General features: G+C 41.4%; 1 protein-coding gene and 1 long non-coding RNA gene across 2 annotated transcripts in view; one reads left to right on the top strand and one right to left on the bottom strand.

Annotated features, from left to right (window-relative positions):
* LOC134804931 (uncharacterized) overlaps positions 1–17,570 on the top strand; it is a 181,165-nt gene that overhangs the window by 113,548 nt on the left and 50,047 nt on the right. The gene's annotated exons all lie outside the window — the stretch shown is intronic.
* Positions 1,173–17,570, bottom strand: part of LOC134804741 (uncharacterized) — an 83,479-nt gene continuing 67,081 nt past the window's right edge. Inside the window, exons 5-16 of the mRNA XM_063777942.1 lie at positions 16,406–16,599; positions 12,823–12,951; positions 10,865–10,985; positions 9,956–10,237; positions 6,895–7,081; positions 5,532–5,660; positions 5,162–5,402; positions 4,754–4,918; positions 4,126–4,322; positions 3,375–3,487; positions 1,728–1,814; positions 1,173–1,326 (exon numbers count right to left, since the gene is read on the bottom strand). Coding sequence (XP_063634012.1) covers positions 1,174–1,326; positions 1,728–1,814; positions 3,375–3,487; positions 4,126–4,322; positions 4,754–4,918; positions 5,162–5,402; positions 5,532–5,660; positions 6,895–7,081; positions 9,956–10,237; positions 10,865–10,985; positions 12,823–12,951; positions 16,406–16,599 — 1,998 coding nt within the window. The 3' untranslated portion in view covers position 1,173. The remainder of the gene's footprint in view (positions 1,327–1,727; positions 1,815–3,374; positions 3,488–4,125; positions 4,323–4,753; positions 4,919–5,161; positions 5,403–5,531; positions 5,661–6,894; positions 7,082–9,955; positions 10,238–10,864; positions 10,986–12,822; positions 12,952–16,405; positions 16,600–17,570) is intronic.

Raw genomic sequence — 17,570 nt, 5'->3', positions numbered from 1 at the left:
CAACGGGCCACCGTTTACGAGTTATTTACGAAAAACTAAAAAAAAAAGTGACCTGTGAACTGATATATCGCTTTAAATATTGATCCTAGGGAAAAGTGTTCCAGATATTTTTTGGAGGAAATTTTATGTAGATAATTTATTCTTAAAAACTTATTTTGCTATGGGACACCGTTTACGAGTTATTTACAAAAAACTAAACAGGGACTTTAAAATTGATTATTTATAATTTACCCGCTGCTTGGTCTTTTTAAATAATGATCCTAGCGAAAAGTGTTCTACATGTTTCTTGTAGGAAATTTTATGTTTATTATTTATGTATAAGATTTTTTTTGCTATGAGTCATACTTTTCAAATTATTACCGAATAAATAAAAACAAGGAAACTTAGAATTTATTATACTAGAACTTTCCCTTTTTATTATATTTTTAAATATTGATCCCTGCGAAAAGTGTACTGAATCTTTTTTGTTCAAAATATTATGTAGATTATTATCGTTTACCAATGTTTTTTGATATTGGCCACCGTTTATGAGTTATTTACGAAAAACTAAAAAAAGGGACCTTAGAAGTGATTATAATTAAATTTCCCGCGTTATATCTCTTTGAATATTGATTCTAGCGAAAAATTGTACTGAATCTTTCTTGTAGGCAATTTTATGCATATTACTTATGTAGTAGAACATTTTTTGCTATGCGCCACCGTTTAAGAGTTATTTATGAAAAACTAAAAAAAGGGACCTTTAATGTCAAATATCTCACTTCCGGTCAAGATTTCGATCGAGCAACCGGCAAATTCGGATTCAGTGGGGTCTAATTAGGTTAAAAAACCCGGTTGCCAAAAAGTAATATGATTTGCCAGTCGAATCAAGAAGGAGAGCGATTTTGAATTTTTATGTCTAGTCTATTATATCCTAGGTAGGTACTAACTAACTAAAATTAGTATAAATATTAAATTAGGTTATCGACATTTAAAAAATTGGAATATAAAATTTCTTAGGGTGGTATTCCACCTGTTTAATTTCTTTGTGTATTTGCGTCTCACATTTTGCTTAGTGAGAAAGTGAGACGCAATGCACATTGGACCAAGAAATTGGACAGGTGATCTCTTTCATTTCAGCTGGCCTTGAATGGTTACAATATAGAATGTATAGTAGATACTCGCCTAGTCCCCCCGTCAGACATTCATGGCGTAGTAGACCGGGTTAGAGGGCGGCGCCATGGGCGAGGTGGCGGCGGCCGCGGCCGGGCCCGCCGGCGCGCCCTCCGGGGCGCCGCGCGCGGCTCGCGACGGCGAGCCCGGCGCTTGCTGGTACAGCGGTGCTGCCACCTGTGGAATGGGCCATAATTATAATGCGACATAAAATAGTAGACATCAAATAAAATGGAACTAATAAAAATCCTTACAAAATTCTTGCCATGCGGCGCGCTCAATTATTTTCTACAATATCTTGTCGGACTATAGTAGGGTGCATCAACTATTTCTTGTTGTTATCCTATCTCGTCAGACAGGGAACAATCGTACCAGTTAGAATGACCGTTGTAATACTTTCTTTATATGTACTATTGAAAATGCTCCTTGTTATAGAAAAAAACATGTCGAGCAATTATCGACTGTATATAGGTACGAGAGTGACCCGGTTATAAGTATGTCAGTGTCTCACGGATCAGGCCTCATAAAAATAGTCTGTCAATTACAAACTAGATGTAGTTTACGTTATATTGTCATACCTTTTCCGAGTAGCATATCATCTGTTTACCGCCCCCGGGCTGCGGCGCCGGCACCGGCCTGTATCGCGCCGGGGCTGGGATTAGCGTCTGCGAAACATAAAACCTGGTCAATACATCGAAAGCACACCGTGGCAACTAACAAATTCTACTTAATATTTGTTAATTTTCAGCCTATGATTGACCAGTGCGAAGCCGAAGTCAGTATTCGAATGTACGACCAGAGCTGGTTTTACATTAGTCGTATTCAAAAACAGCCCCACAATCTTTCCAATGTCAAGAAACATTGGTTCATTTTAGACTCAAAGTATACACTTGTAACGGTTGGAAAGTAACTTTTCACATCACCTATTCGGAAAAGGGCTTTTTCTTCCCCGCTAGGAGGGATGAAAGTGGCACTTTTCCTCCCTGCTAGGGGGGATCAAAGTGGCACTTTTCTGTTCTAGGACACTGTTTTTGTTATTTTTTGCATTCTTTTTTTAGCTTGAATAATATTTTGAAACATAATAATTGTGACAACATTACGATTTTTTTATTCTCCTCATAGTTGATGTGAAAAGCAATATGTGTCACACGGTATAAAAATTATTTCGTCTTGGGCGTTAACACTTGAATCCCTCATTACGCTCAGGATTCTACTTTAGAATGCATCGCTTCATTCAGGATTCAATGTACGCCCTTCACGGAAATATATCATTTTGATCCCTTGTAACACAAACTACTATTCTAACATTTCATGAAACTTAATCCACGTAAGGAAAAGTTCCAATTAAGCTAGTGACTCTGTAAAATATAGAGCTCGCGAATCTGTCTTTGCACAACTTTAAAAAAATGTATGGCTCCGCCGTTTTGGAGAATACTTAACACTAAATTGACAAAAACTCCATATAATTATAATTATCGAACCTACTCACGAAATATCACAATTAATTGAGAAATGCGAACATGTGAAGGAGAAGACCGACAAACATTATTGTCCAAGCTGAAATGGGGACGCTTAGCGCTCAATCGGACAAAAAAATTTTTGGATTTTAAAAGTATGATTCCCGTAATTGTAAATAACTTTTCTCAAAAATGGACGGCAAAGTCGACTTTGCCGTTTAAAAAATAGGTCGCGAAGCGCGTAGTTTATGGTCAGTCAAAAATTAAAAAGTTAAAAACATTGCAGTCTCGATTTTGGGACTGCAATGTTGCATACAAATTCCATTATTTGTCGAGTTCCAAACTTTTTAAAAGTTGAAATGGCCATATCAAACGAAGGCACAGGCCCATTAAACAGCCAAACAGATGAGTAGTACCGCGACTATTTAGCTGTCTCAAATAGGTTGGCGTATTTTCGGCAGAAAAATACATTTCTATTTTTTTATTAATAAAATAAAAAGGCGGCAAAGCAAATTTTTTCAATTGTTTCTACTTTTTTCTGTGAAAATATATACGTAAGAACGTTGCTTTTGTAAAATATTTCTATGATATTTATATTTCTTGCACCATTTTTGAGAAAAGCACTATATATGACTCGGCTGGAAGGCTACTTGCTGGCTTCGGATTCAATTAAACGGACTCCCAAGGTCGTCCGTTTAAAACGAATCCTCAGCCTGCAAGTAGCTACTTCCGAGCCTCGACAATAATGTACTATTACTATAAGTGTACCTGCAGCTGCAAGGCGTGCGTGTACTGCGCGCGCTGCGGCTGTGCCGGCGTCGGCTGCGGCGTGCTCGCGCCGCCGCGGCTCTGCTGCTGGTAGTACGAGTGCATGCGCGTGTCTGAACAACCGTCCAACCGTTCATTAAACAGCCATAAACAAATGCCGAGGAAACAGTTTACTACAAACTCTTTTTAAAGAGATACACATCTGCTTTTTAGCGTAACATCCACATATAGTGCATTTAGATCTGACGTACTCGCCGCTAGCCCGCCGATCGTACGTAGGTATGAAGTAGAAATGCAAAGGACGCTAATAAGCACAAAGAAATACGTACATTGACCCTCTATTTTGTATTTCTATTGCACGCGCATAGCATAGTTATGGTTGCTGTCCCGCTCGCACTGTGGCGTTGACAGCCATCATCGGCGGGACAGTCATATAATTATGCACGTGCGATAGAGATAGGAACAGGCGGGTCAATGTACGAAATTCTTTGGGCTTAGCGTCCTTACTTTAGCAGCGTCTTCCAAATCAGACGCCATTTCACGGAAACTTGTAAAATAATGAAGTCTCTTTTTTTATCTCTCTTTACGAAGGACATTCCGCTTGGTTTACAAGTTACAAGCTGTCCCGTAACGGATCTCTCTTGTTTGCCAATATAGGTATTAGATGAAAGAAAAAATATATTTGGGGAAATTATTCTGATTTAGTGTTTACTAGTGGAACTAGTATTAACAAAGTATAATATGAACTCACAGTCGTTGGCGGTCCAGTGCGCCGTGTAGTCGTGGTGCTGGTAATGGTAGTGGCTGCTGTAGGGCACGTAGAGCAGCTGGTGGTGGTTGCGGATGGGGGGCGGCGACTCCGGCCGGCGGAAACGCGCCGCGCGCACCGGCGACGTCTGCTCCGAGCTCGTCTGCGAGCTGTACAGCTCTTGGCTGCTGTCCGAACACCTGGAAAACCGACCAAACATACTTTGATCACAAATAAGCAGAACTAGCGACCGGCACAGTTATTGACAACAAACGAAACAGCAAAAATTTTAAACAACACCATGACAAACCGTAGTCTTCTAATATTCAATATTTTCCTTAATGTATGACATTTTTTCAAGAATCCTGAATGGACTGTAACAATTTTAACGATCCGACGATTCATATTTCATAATTCTAACGTTGTCTGTGCCGTTTGCGTTGTCTAACTAGGTAGTTAAAAAGTTATTTATCGAAAGCTAAATACCTAAGTACCTATAAATAACAGTTGTTTGTAAACTAGATTATGCAAACGAAATTATACTTATAGATGAGGAAAACTTGGTGAACGTGAGATAAAATCATAAAAGTGCGGATCGCCGCTGCCGCTCGGAGTACTGTACGGAACGTACCCGACGTTGGCGTAGAGTGAGCAGTTCTTGTAGACGGCGTCCTGCGGGCGGTGCTGGTAGTGCGCGTACGCGGCGCCCGGCGCCGGCGCGTAGCACGCGTCGCCGTGCGGCACCGGCGTGCTACCGCATTGTCGGCCCGACACATACTCGGACGACTTCTGCGACCTGATAACAAATGTTAGAGTAAGAGTCTAAGGGTAAAATTCGAACGGACTTTTGGGTGGTACTTTTGTCTAATATGAACGCAATTTTTTAACTCACATTTCCATGGAACAAACGGTGAGTCATATCTGATTTTTCTAAAATCAATATCCGTAAATGACAGCGATGGCGATAGGACATCTTGATAAGACCTCGGACCACTTTTAACCTTTCGGAAGAACCATTGTTCTAAGGTGATTCGCTTACCAATTAGATGTGGCACTGGCTCTGCTCTGAGGCCTCGAGTTGAGGTTAGCCTCGGAGTAGTACGGCCAGGAGTAGTTGGAGTTGGCGCGCTGGCAGGCGTGCGCGGGCGCGGGGGTGGAGGACGCGGGCGCGGCGCCGGGTGACGGCTGCAGGTCGTTCTGCATCTGCTGCAAGATGTCTTCGGACGCTCCTAGTTGTTGCTTGATGGCAATGCCGCGGACCGCCGGCCGACGGTGGAACCCTGCCGTCAGCAAAAGGGACGTTGACACAACGTACGATACTTATACTGACTGTGCCTACCCATTATCTTCAAAATACTATTACTTATATGGTAGTTGGTGTTGGTGTCACCGCAACCTAACAAACGTACCGTAGTCGTCGTGTTCATCGTCGCTGCTCGCCGGCTGCGACTCGTGGCTGTAGCGCTGCCGCAGCCGCTCGGTCCGCGGCCCGGCTGCGCGCGCGAACGCTGCCAGACCGTCGTCGCCGTCGCCCGCACCTAACGATCATTCTTATGATAATTAGGTACAAATTACCTCAAACGATTACTATGACGTCTGCTTATGAAGACATACCCGCGACAGTACGTCGCGTACGCGAAACGCGAAGATCGAAATTTAGTTATCTGCTTCTTTATCTCTCGAACATGCAAGAGCGATAGAAAGGTTAGATAACGAAATTTAGATTTTCTTGTTTCGCGGTAGAATTACCGGAGTGATATTTTATAGATACCAAAAGACACCCTCAGATTGTGATGAATTGTGGTAGTGGCGCCCCCTACGCAGTGTTCGCGCTCCATATTACAGGAGTTGACTAATAAAAAAAAATGCATTTATTTCAGACAAACATGGTCTATAAAATTAAGTTAGCTCAGCTTGTTTTGCTTTTAAAAGCTTATGGGATGAAATAAAAGTCGAACAGCTTACGACGGTTTATTACACTCTCATTAAATCTATTGTCATACAAAATTAAATTTTTATCGATGTAATATCACACTGCTTGATTCATCCAGTTAGTCAGAATACGATAATGGGAATAGTGCAGCACGAGCACGGATATGATGGTCGTTCTTGTCTACGTGACAGCGTGATAAAACTGTATCAGTCACATTCTATCCCGCGGTGTTAAAAACTGACAGTTATTTTATCACGTAGATCAGCGGTCGGCAACAAGCGGCCCGCGGGCCGCATGCGGCCCGCGAACCTCTCACTTACAGCGCGCGAGTCTTGTATGTAATATTGTCAAACAACAATGTCTGATAAAGTCACACATATTAACAAAAGTGCGGCCCGCGTCAACCTCCTTAACTACTATGTGGCCCTTGGCTGCTAAAAGGTTGCCGACCGCTGACGTAGAGAAAGCCATCCATAATACGCTTGCTGGGAGCATTTCAGAAAACTACACTTGATTGTGCTTTGCTTTTATATTTTAGGCCTAGCACAGGAGCGGCGCGACAGTAGATATCTCGTCGGCGAGAAAGTGTTCTAACAAATCTGTGCTAGGCCTACAGGTCAAGTAAACATTTGGAGGAAACTGGAAGAAAAAGGACACAGTTTTGAATATATCTAATAATCTTGAATATATCTAACCTGCAGTCAAGATTTCACTTGGGCAACCGGCAAATTCGAATTCAGGGTGAAATAATGATAATAACTGTTTTTTTAAGGATCTCACGTCAGTTACATGTATGTAGATTATAGATAATTGCATAAAGAGTGACAAGATAGTCGTACCCGGGGTCCCAGCGACGACGTCAGGCGCCGGGGCGTCGCTGTGCTCCTGCAGGTCGATGTTGGTAGAGGCCGAGGTGCGCTCGCCGGGCGGCACGTAATAGAAGCCCTCGTGGTGCGCCGCGCTCCCCACGCACGCCGTCAGTGGCGCTAGCGTCGACAGGAACTGTCTTCGAGGCTCCGGCCTTGGCTGTACAAAAATAACATTGTGGGAAAGGAGGAACTAGGGCATGCTCCCGGGAATTACCGGTTCTCAAATTCCCGGGAATTCCCGGGAATTTTATAATGTTAAAAGAACCGGTACTGAAGACCCGGTACCGGTACTTCCCGGTTCTCATCATATGACTATTTATTCCCAATTCAGTAGTAGTAATGTTTTAGTACTTTAGCTCGGGACATTAAATGTTATTTAATAATGGTGCTATGAAACAGGGGACCCAAATAACCTAACAAACTAACCTAGTAAAGTGGGTATTCGTGCCGGCAGGCCGTGCATCGACTACGCTACGGCCTTGAGGCTCGGCCTTTTTCTTAAAATAGGTTGGAACGCCAATTAAGTTTTTTTTTTATAAAATAAGTCATTTATTAATTCTTATGCAAATATTTATATCAAAATAAGTCATTCATAAAGATTGCACGCTAACACAAACAATTTCCTAAAAGTATTCAAAATATGCCTTGAGAACCGGGAAGAACCGGGAATACCGGTTCCGGCCATGCCTAGAACCGGGAAATGAAATTCTTGGTACCGGAACCGGTACTGCATGCCCTAGGAGGAACACTCCTGTTTTAACTTTTTTACTAGTTGGTGCGACTTGAGCAAATCTAACCATAAACACCACAATCATTCATTTATTGAATACGAAAAAAAAATTGACCATCCAAAACAGCCACATCTTTTTTCACATCACCTAATCAGAAAATGGATTTTTCACATCACCTATTCGGAAATAGTAGTTTGTGTTACAAGGGACCAAAATGATGTATTTCCGTCAAGGGCATTGAATCCTGAATGAAGCGATGGATTCTACAATAAAGTAGAATCCTGAGCGTAATGAGGGATTCAAGTGTTAACGCCCAAGACGAAATAATTTTGATACCGTATGACACATACTGCTTTTCACATCAACTATGAGGAAAATAAAAAAAATCTTAGTGTTGACACAATCTGATGCTTAAACAAATTATTTAAGCTAAAAAATAATGTGCAAAAAAATGAAAAAATAGTGTGCTAGAACAGAAAAGTGTTACTTTGATCCCTCCTAGCAGGGAGGAAAAGTGCCACTTTGATCCCTCCTAGCAGGGAAGAAAAAGCTCTTTTCACCTCAGCAGCTCGAACAAGGGTACTTTGCTTCTTAACTTTTGTCTCACTCAGTGAACAAAATGCGATTTTGCTCACTGAGTGAGACAAAATGACATTCAAGTGACCTTTATAGTCAAATGTCATTTCAACATGCGGGGTCTAATACAAGTACTTGGGTTCTATTATCTCTGTCCCTCTAGGTATGTTCTCACTGCTTAGGGTGAAAAATTTTGTGTACTACACGAGATAAAAGTTATTTATTATTATTATTATTCTCTTTATTTATTTCTCATCTTAAGTTAGGTTATTTTATAATATGAATATAAAAGTAAAATATAAAAACACTTACAAAACAATAAAAATTAATATAAACACATTATAAAAAAACCTAACCTAGGGTGCCGCCAGCAGCGGGGCAAGGCCCAAGCTACCGGTGGTCAGGGCTGCAGAGAGAGGAACCGGCGGACTATCCGCGCCGTGTCCAAGATCACCGCCTTCTGCATCTGACCCTTGATCCAACCACCTAGCGAGAGTCTCTGAAGGTGTTGGTCGAGACTCTTCGCTATTAGACCGTTTACTGAAACGACTATCGGGACAATGATCGTCGAATCAACATCCCACATGGCGGTTATCTCGTGAGCCAAGTCTAGGTACTTACTGGACTTGTCCTTCTCGGCCTTCACGAGATTCTCATCATGGGGGATGGTGATGTCAACGAGCACGGCCCGACGTTGCGATCGATCTATTATCACAATATCAGGCTTATTGGCTACAATAGTCCTGTCAGTGATGATAGATCGATCCCAATAGAGCGTGGCACGACCATTCTCGAGAACAGGCGCAGGTAAGTACTTGTAGTACGGTACTTCGCGGTCCACAAGGTCATATAGAAGAGCAAGTTGCTGGTGAATAATCCTGGCTACGAGATTATGTCTGTGCAAGTACTCGCCGTTAGCAAGATGAGAGCAACCGGAAATGATATGCCTGAGTGACTCTCCGGGACGGCGGCATGCCCGACAGATGTCGACCGTACCGTCCTTATTATTATTATTATTATTTATTTTCATAAGACACAGTACAAATGTTTCACATTGAAATAGGACTGCCAAACTGCAAAACAGTTTGATGGCAGTTAGTAAAGCTCTTGATATACATGTTTGTGTCAGTTAAATATTTATAAACATGCTGTATTATTTTAACTTAATAACTAAGCATGCAAATTTAAATCTAGTTATTCTATGATAGGCCTTCAGGGCCAGCAAAGACGGGTCCACTTTTATAAGTTTCCATAATAAGTTGACCCCTCTCTACTGTTCCTGTGGGCAAATATCTATTAAATATTTCTTAACACTTGTTCTAAAGGTATGTGGGCTTATCTCTTTAGCAAATAGTTTTTCTGGAAGTGCATTAAATATTTTAGGTACCAAATATTGAAACGTCCGCTCTCCATAGTAATTAATGGGAGTAAAATTTTCTAAGAATAGTTTAGGTTTTCTTCTTGTCACTTTATCTTTCTTTCTTTTTTTTTCTTTTCTCGCTACGCTCGTGAATCTATTATAGAATCTTTCGCTTGCACGGGACTCAAAATAAGCACTCGAAGAAATATCAAAATTTTGATCTCTTGTTGTATAAATAACTATTTCCGAATAGGTGGTGTGAAAACTACTATTTTCGCTCCCTGGCAACGGGAATGCAGTTATTTTTTAGATACATATATATATAGGGGGAAAAGGGGGGAGAGTGAGCGAGAGGTTATATTACCTTTTGTGGTTCCTGATGAACATCTCCCAAGTCGGGGGGTAGTTGGCGGGCCGAAGCGGGCGTCACCGACAGCGTGGACGACGAGGAGCTCGACGAGGCGCTGCCGAACGCCTTCTCGTTATTCCGGTCGACGCTGTTGTACGACTTGTCGCTGGACTTGTCGCTGCCGCTACAGTACTTGTCGGCCGCGGCGCCGGCCGGCGACGCCCGCTGCTCTTCGCCCTCCTCCTCCACATCGCATGTCAGGAGTCTTATTCTCTCGGCTAGTGAGGTTGTCTCTTGCTGCAATACAGTGAGACACGTGAAATAGTGCGCCGTTGCTATCTATACAGTGGTTAATTCAATTTATAAACAACGAATGATACACTTAAAACTACGTTTATAAGGAAGTCTCACAATAGAGAAAATAGAAAGATTCGAAGCTAGAGATGCCGGCAATAAAGAGAAATCCGTCTTCAATCACAATGATAGTAATTGCAATATGTGTCGTGTAGATAATAAGTACGAATATAATTGTTACTTCAGTGACATACCTAATTGTTATCAATAGTACCTACAGATTGTACCTATAATATAAATTCATGTGTTCTAATATCGTTCAGTGGCTTTTACTTGTGGCGTTGGGGTTTACTAAAATCATCTCCAACAGCCAAGATGTTTCGGAGATCGCACAGAAATATAATATTTAGAACATGCCCTGATGGGTGTGATTGAAAAATATTTATCTACAAACAGACCTGTCGGCGTATAAGTAATGCTATTGTTATGTTTATCGAACCTTGGTAAACCTCTCGAGTTGTTTTCCTTTTAATGTAAAGTTGTTTGATTCGTCACAGAAAATTATTTAAATAATAAATCGCTTCGTAGAAGTGTCCTTATTTAGGGTGTCCTTGTCAGTTGGATAAATACCTTGGGCTGTTGTTTCTTCCGCGCTTCGCTTCGCAGTAGGGAGCACCGCAGGGCATTCCTCTCGGCTACCCGACGCACGGCTGCTTCCTCTGGCTTAGGCCTGACGCCGGCGTCCCAAGCTCTGCAATCATACAATCATTCTCATTTGTAACACGAAAATTCACTAAAGACGAGAAGTTACGCGTGAATGAGTGAGATTGCGGTACTGAAGTATACTTTTCTTAGACGCAGCTCCACTACGAAGTGCTACGCCGTAGCGCGTAGCAATTTAACCTTGTAGATATCCAGTTTCAGACAAGACACACTTTACTAATGTATGGGTTGAAAAGAAAAAAGAATCAGCTAATAAACAAACAATTTACATCAATACGATTATCACGATTCACATATTTGAAGCAATAAGGCTTATTGCTTTAGGGACATGATTACCAATTGCGCTATGATATTTTGAAATAAATATGAAATTATTATGAAAAAATACACACGTTGCAGGTTGAAATTCACACGGAAACTCAATTTTAATATGGAACAGATTGTGTAGCATCCACCTAAATGAATAAAATATCGACCGAAAATTATACGGGTTTAACTGTTCTCATTCATTACATTAAAGTGCGTTCTGCACATACAAGTGCTACATGACTACATGTTAAGTGATTGGCTAGAATTCGCAGAAAAGATTCAAAGCTAGGTAGCCAATAGAAACAGTTCTATAGTCTAGGATGCGAAACCTGGCGGACACCGCGAGCGACACCGCTGAGATGCATACTCGTAATGACAGTTCTTAGGTTCCTACAAGTACAGTCACCTGCAATAATAGGTATATTACACAACAAAGGCCGCAAAAATATCTGACACGGTCTTATTTGTAGAGCCATAAGAGCGTGTCAAATATTTTTGCGGCCTTCGAAGAGTAACATATTATTGCCTTATTTCTATCCATAAACAGCCCACAGCTAGACCACATTTGCTTGCTATTGCTACGTCTACGTCAGTCCGGTTCATCTGACATTAAATGTAGGTAATGGGTATTAGCATTATATGTACTTCATGAATGAATATTATTTTCTGCGTATTAATATTAAATCGATGATTATATTTTATTTTAGCCGTAAGTGCGTGCGACTTTCAATCTGGGGAGGTCGCGGGTTTTAACCCCGGCTCGTACCAATGAGTTTTTCGGAACTTATGTACGAAATATCATTTGATATTTACCAGTCGCTTTTCGGTGAAGGAAAACATCGTGAGAAAACCGGACTAATATCAATAAGACCTAGTTTACCCTCTGGGTTGGACCCTAAGGCTCCCATGACCCATGGCAAAATGCCGGGACAACGCGAGGAAGATGATGATGATGATTATATTTCTGAGCATTGTATTTATCCTTTGTCGTAGCAAAACCACCTATACTCGTACCAGCAATCTTCAGAAAATTAGTGTTTGTACGGTACAACGGTAGACATTTTCAAGGAATGCTCCAATATCAAATCAAACGGACCGAGTTAGTGAGAATGTATTGCTGGACTGCCATGCACAAAGCTCTCTTTGTGCTCCCGTTATCGATAAGTTTGCCGAATTACAACTACTAGTTAGTAGTTGTGAGACTTGTAACTCTTATTATAAAGATTTGATACAAATGAAAGGGTCGAAATGGGGCGTGGACTCAACTAAATATATAAGAAGCTGTCAGCAGCTGTGGCCGGAGTCAGCATCCAAGTAGCCAAACAGATAAAAACTTCGAGAATGAAACTCGCGTCAATTGAAGATTTTATTTCCATTGGCTCCTGGCTCCTACTAACTATGCATTGCATACTAACGGACAGTGTTTTCGAACATTTGGAAAAATCTCAATCCGATCCTCTATCTTACTGCAAGCAAAATGTTACACGATAAAACGGAGTATTACTCATATTAATGCGTATGCAAAATTATAAGTTCGAGTAAAAGAAAGTTCTCACCTTAGAGTTTCCGAGGTAACCAACTGTGGCTCGATGGCGGGCGGCGGTGGCCTACTGCTATTGAAAAGTTGCTGCACGGCTGAGTTGGGCTTCGGTGTTTGAGTTGAAACTATCAGCGGAGTTTCAAGTCTATGAAGAGAAGCGTATTTATAGCACATGTTCCCTATTGTGTATGTATTATGTTGAAGTAAAGGCGGAATATGTAAGATGTGGCAAAGTGCATGTAACAAATAATGTGAATATATCATACTACCCGGCAGTGGCGGCGCGTCAAACATATCCATAGGCAAGCCGGGGCTAATTTGGCTTACATATTTCCTTTACAACTCTGCTCAAACGTCGAAAAACAGGCAAGCCGGTGGGAGTCGAGTTTTATGGACGCGCCGCCACTGCTACCCGGTCACAATATCTTTGCACCTCGCCTCGTGACGTTATTAACGGCTTGGCCACGACATCGAGCGACTTGCGACGGCGGCAGCGATAACCATAGGTTGGAGCGTGACACAGCGATCGGACCTTTCGCTCCACAGAACACCGCCTCTAGAAACCTAAAGCCCCTGCTACACGGCAGCCGACAAGCCTACTAACCGTCTGACCTTGGTCTGTCCTTGGTGTGTGGGTCCGTCTGAGTTGTCTGGCTAGACGGTGGCAAACCACAGTGTGTTCAGAACTCGCGGACGGACAACACGTATTGCAAGCGCACAAATTGGCCCCTAACTTTTCAGAAAGTTGGCGTGGCATTAGTACCTACTCAGTGGCGTATGGCCCTAAGGGCGGCGTATGCCACCCCTGGCGGATTGCATTTTGTTTTTCTTCCTTCACTTCTGGGGCGGCAAAACTTATTGGCCGGGGTGCCAAATTTCATAACCTAGTGCAATGACAAAAAAATAAGTTTTTGGAAAAAAATAATATTTGGTACAAGCTTTTATTGCTGACTGTACTTTTCTTTCCAGAGGCATCTAATACTCGTCGAGACAATTCTAAAAACCCCAAACACAATTAGGTCGCGTTGTTCTATCACAGGGTTCCTATGGCCACCTCCTGTCTCCATCATCAGATCAGCTCTATGGTACCATAATAATGCATTGTCACCCGACTTATATATGTATGCAAATTTTCAGCTCTATCGGAAACTAGAAAGTGGGTCTAATTTAACTTGCAAGATTTGACCCGTAAAAACATATTTACATACTTACATTAGGTATATTGCAAGTTAATAAAAAGTTTGTAAAAAAAGAAAAGGGTATATGAATGAAACGCTGGCTCAAAAAACGGCATTTGTTGAGTCATTTCAACTTAATGAATTCGCTGGACTACGCTACGGGGACATACATAACTTTCTGAGAATGAAGAGGAAAGTATTTGATGAATTATTATAAATGCTACTGAGTACCCATGGCATGGCTATTAACCACACGAGCGCACACGCGCGTCCTTCAAGCGAAATGGCCTAGTGCGGTCGGCGTCGGGCGGCTACACGGTTCCGGACCGACCGCTCAGACCGCGGTCGCTGGCGCGCGCTCGCATGCCAATGGCGTCCGGAGGTCAAACGAAATTTTGTTGGTAACAACTGTCTACACGGTCCAGGACAGACCAAGGCCACGCGGTTTGGGGGCTTGTCGGCTGCCGTGTAGCAGGGGCTTAATATTGGCCATTTTGTTCCCGACGCAAATCACCAAACTGTGAGGTGCGGGAGGGGTGCTCACGGCGTTGCGATTGGTCGTTTCAAACATGGCGCGCTGACACGTGCAAGCGTAGGGATGGGACATGTTCATTACTGGTAGTGGGTACTGCTACCAGTGATACCGAAATGTATTGTGGTAAAATTGTTACCAATTTAGTATACTTAGAGTAAACTTACTTAATAATTATATTGATTAATTTAATATTTCATTAAGTAATTTAACAATGTACCTGAAATTTTTACTTAACATATTAGGGCATTTCTGCTTAAAGTACCCAGAACATGAATTTTAAAGTTTAGAATTTTTATATTATTTCCACTCAGAATCGCAATCTCTTTTGATACGAGGTAAAAGCGTCGCCGAAATCTCATACAATTATTTTCTTTTGTCCGTTTTATTAAGGTCATAGAAGGTTGTATTGAAAACATATTCAAATGGACCAATAACATATGCCTATTACAAATCAACTCCGAGTTCTCTCGCACTTATTTGAAGTTCATCATCAGGTCCATCTCGAGACATGAGACCTAACTGCTCACCTACAGGATTCTTAAAAACCCATACAACATATGTCTATCACAAACCAACACCGAGTTCCCTCGCACTTCTTTGAAGTTCATCATCAGGTCCATCTCGTGACATGAGACCTAACTGCTCACCTAGAGGATTCTAAAAAACTCATACAACATATGTCTATCACAAACCAACACCGAGTTCCCTCGCACTTCTTTGGAGTTCATCATCAGGTCCATCTCGTGACATGAGAGCTAACTGCTCACCTAGAGGATTCTAAAAAACCCATACAACATATGTCTATCACAAACCAACACCGAGTGCCCTCGCACTTCTTTGAAGTTCATCATCAGGTCCATCTCGTGACATGCGGCCTAACTGCTCCGCTGGCCTAGAGGATTCTAAAAAACTTACACAACATATTACCTATATATTATGTCTAAAATGGTACAATACGGTATGACGAAGCACGAAGTTTCCGCAACTGAAAAACCATCATCGTCACATCACTAGTCGAAAGGGAAAGGGATAGCGCATTGCATTTTCAAGTTGACGAAAAGGGACGGACATACTTCGCCTCTGCTTACTGACCAGTATAAAATGAACCCCGCGGACAAGAAACATTATTCAATGAAATAATGAATTTGACTTTCCTGTGGGATGTTATTCCATCTGTTTCGTAAGTAGATGTCTTAGATGACTTGCCACACCATTTTACGCTGCAATATCCCATGACTTCCCAATGAATTCAATAGTTTACGATTTATTTTCTTAGACTCGTGCACACTGCTAACAGGTCGTTAAGTTGGGCGCAACTGATCGGAGCGGCGCGCGAACAATCTTATATTTGACCTATACACCATACGGGCGGTGACCGCGAGTCGTCCTATAAGGTCGGTCTATAGGGGTTGGTCTGTGTTTCGCTCCAACCTATGGTTATCGCTGCCGCCGTCGCAAGTCGCCCGATGTCGTGGCCGAGCCGTAAGGCGCTAGGGCGATGTCGCATTCCAACGAGGTGCATAGATACTTTCACCGGATAGTAATTATTGATAAATGGTGTCTTACGCTCGTTTTGATTTGAGATTTATATAATCGACTGATTATAACTCGTAGAAGTAGTCAACAATAATTAATGGAAATATTCTAAGACGGCGGCTAAAATATTGACGACATTATTGCTTGCCGTTTTGTTGGGAGCGTTTCGCGAGTAGAGAACGATTGTCAGACTTGCAGACTTTTGATTTGATTTAATACAATGGGTCCCATATATACATTTAATCCTCAAAACAAACCTGATCGACTGATACTTATACCATTCATAAAAAAATATCATCTAGCCTATTACAATAAGTAGAGCTAAATCATAATATACAATTAATCCTCACCTCTGTGTATTATTTGAATGGTCTTTTTGTATGTTGGATTCACTATCAGACAAGGACGTCCGAGCAGAAATCTCACTCCTTTGTGAAGGGTCGTCTTCACTTGTCTCTTTCGGTCTCTCAACGAAACGCACCGAGCGCGGCGTGAAGGACCCGTCCTCGTCGCTCGCCGTTGTAGTTGAACGCTGATCCTCGTTCTGTTGAGATGCACGATACATTGAAACAGGTGATAATTAAATGAATAGCCCTATACTAGAATTGTCTAAACATAGAAAAATAATAAATCCTATTCCACAAATAACATTTTGTATTCGTAATTTATGTCGTACCTACATCATCGAACCTGGCAAAAATAGCAAGTAAGATTGTGAGAACTATGTAGTATGTACAGTCAGCAAAACTATTGTACTTATGTATCATTTCTAAGAAAAGAGATATATGGATTTTCTAGTAAGCTTGCAACTGCAATATAACTCATATTGTATGAGTAACGTATTTGTGAAATTTACAGGCAAATTTGCACGTGCACTGATATTAGAATGATATTGGAATCATATCAGTTAGCAGTCCTGTGCGCGGGCGGGGCGTCTCGCTTCGTACGTGCACCATAATTCAATTCACGCAAAAAATTCTAATTTCAAGATTGTTCACCACTATACCAACTGTTTTTATGCTAGGTGGGCTGCGTTCTGTAGGTTGGCCGTAAAAAGCGTAGACCACAGTTGGCCTATATCATCTAGGTTGGTCTTCAGTTTCTATAGTCTGGTCGAGAAACTGAAAACGGTGAAAAATAGAGATACTAATCCTAAAAATACGTGTGATACCTCATTAGATTCGTCATGATGCCTAGAAAAATTTATTCGAGCGTGTATTAGCACACAAAAAATATCAAAAGTTATAAACAAAAAAAGAAGGAAAAAAGTAGATATTTTTTATTTCCCCAATATCTCAAAAAGTATTAATATTTAAGAAACCAAAATTAATATTATAAAAGAGGAGGATATTTCCAATAAAACATTCCATACTTGCAGAACTATCATTAAGTAAGTATATCTCCATCATTTTTAATAAAATCATGTCAAAAACTAATTTAGTTTCAACTCACCTAGAGCCTAGTATGTAAGGTAAAGAGCAACGTTTAGGTTCTTTGATATTTTAAATAAAGTGG

Source organism: Cydia splendana, chromosome Z (genome assembly GCF_910591565.1).
Source record: "Cydia splendana chromosome Z, ilCydSple1.2, whole genome shotgun sequence".
Taxonomy (NCBI): Eukaryota; Metazoa; Arthropoda; class Insecta; order Lepidoptera; family Tortricidae; genus Cydia; species Cydia splendana.
This window is presented reverse-complemented; position numbering and strand designations above follow the sequence as displayed.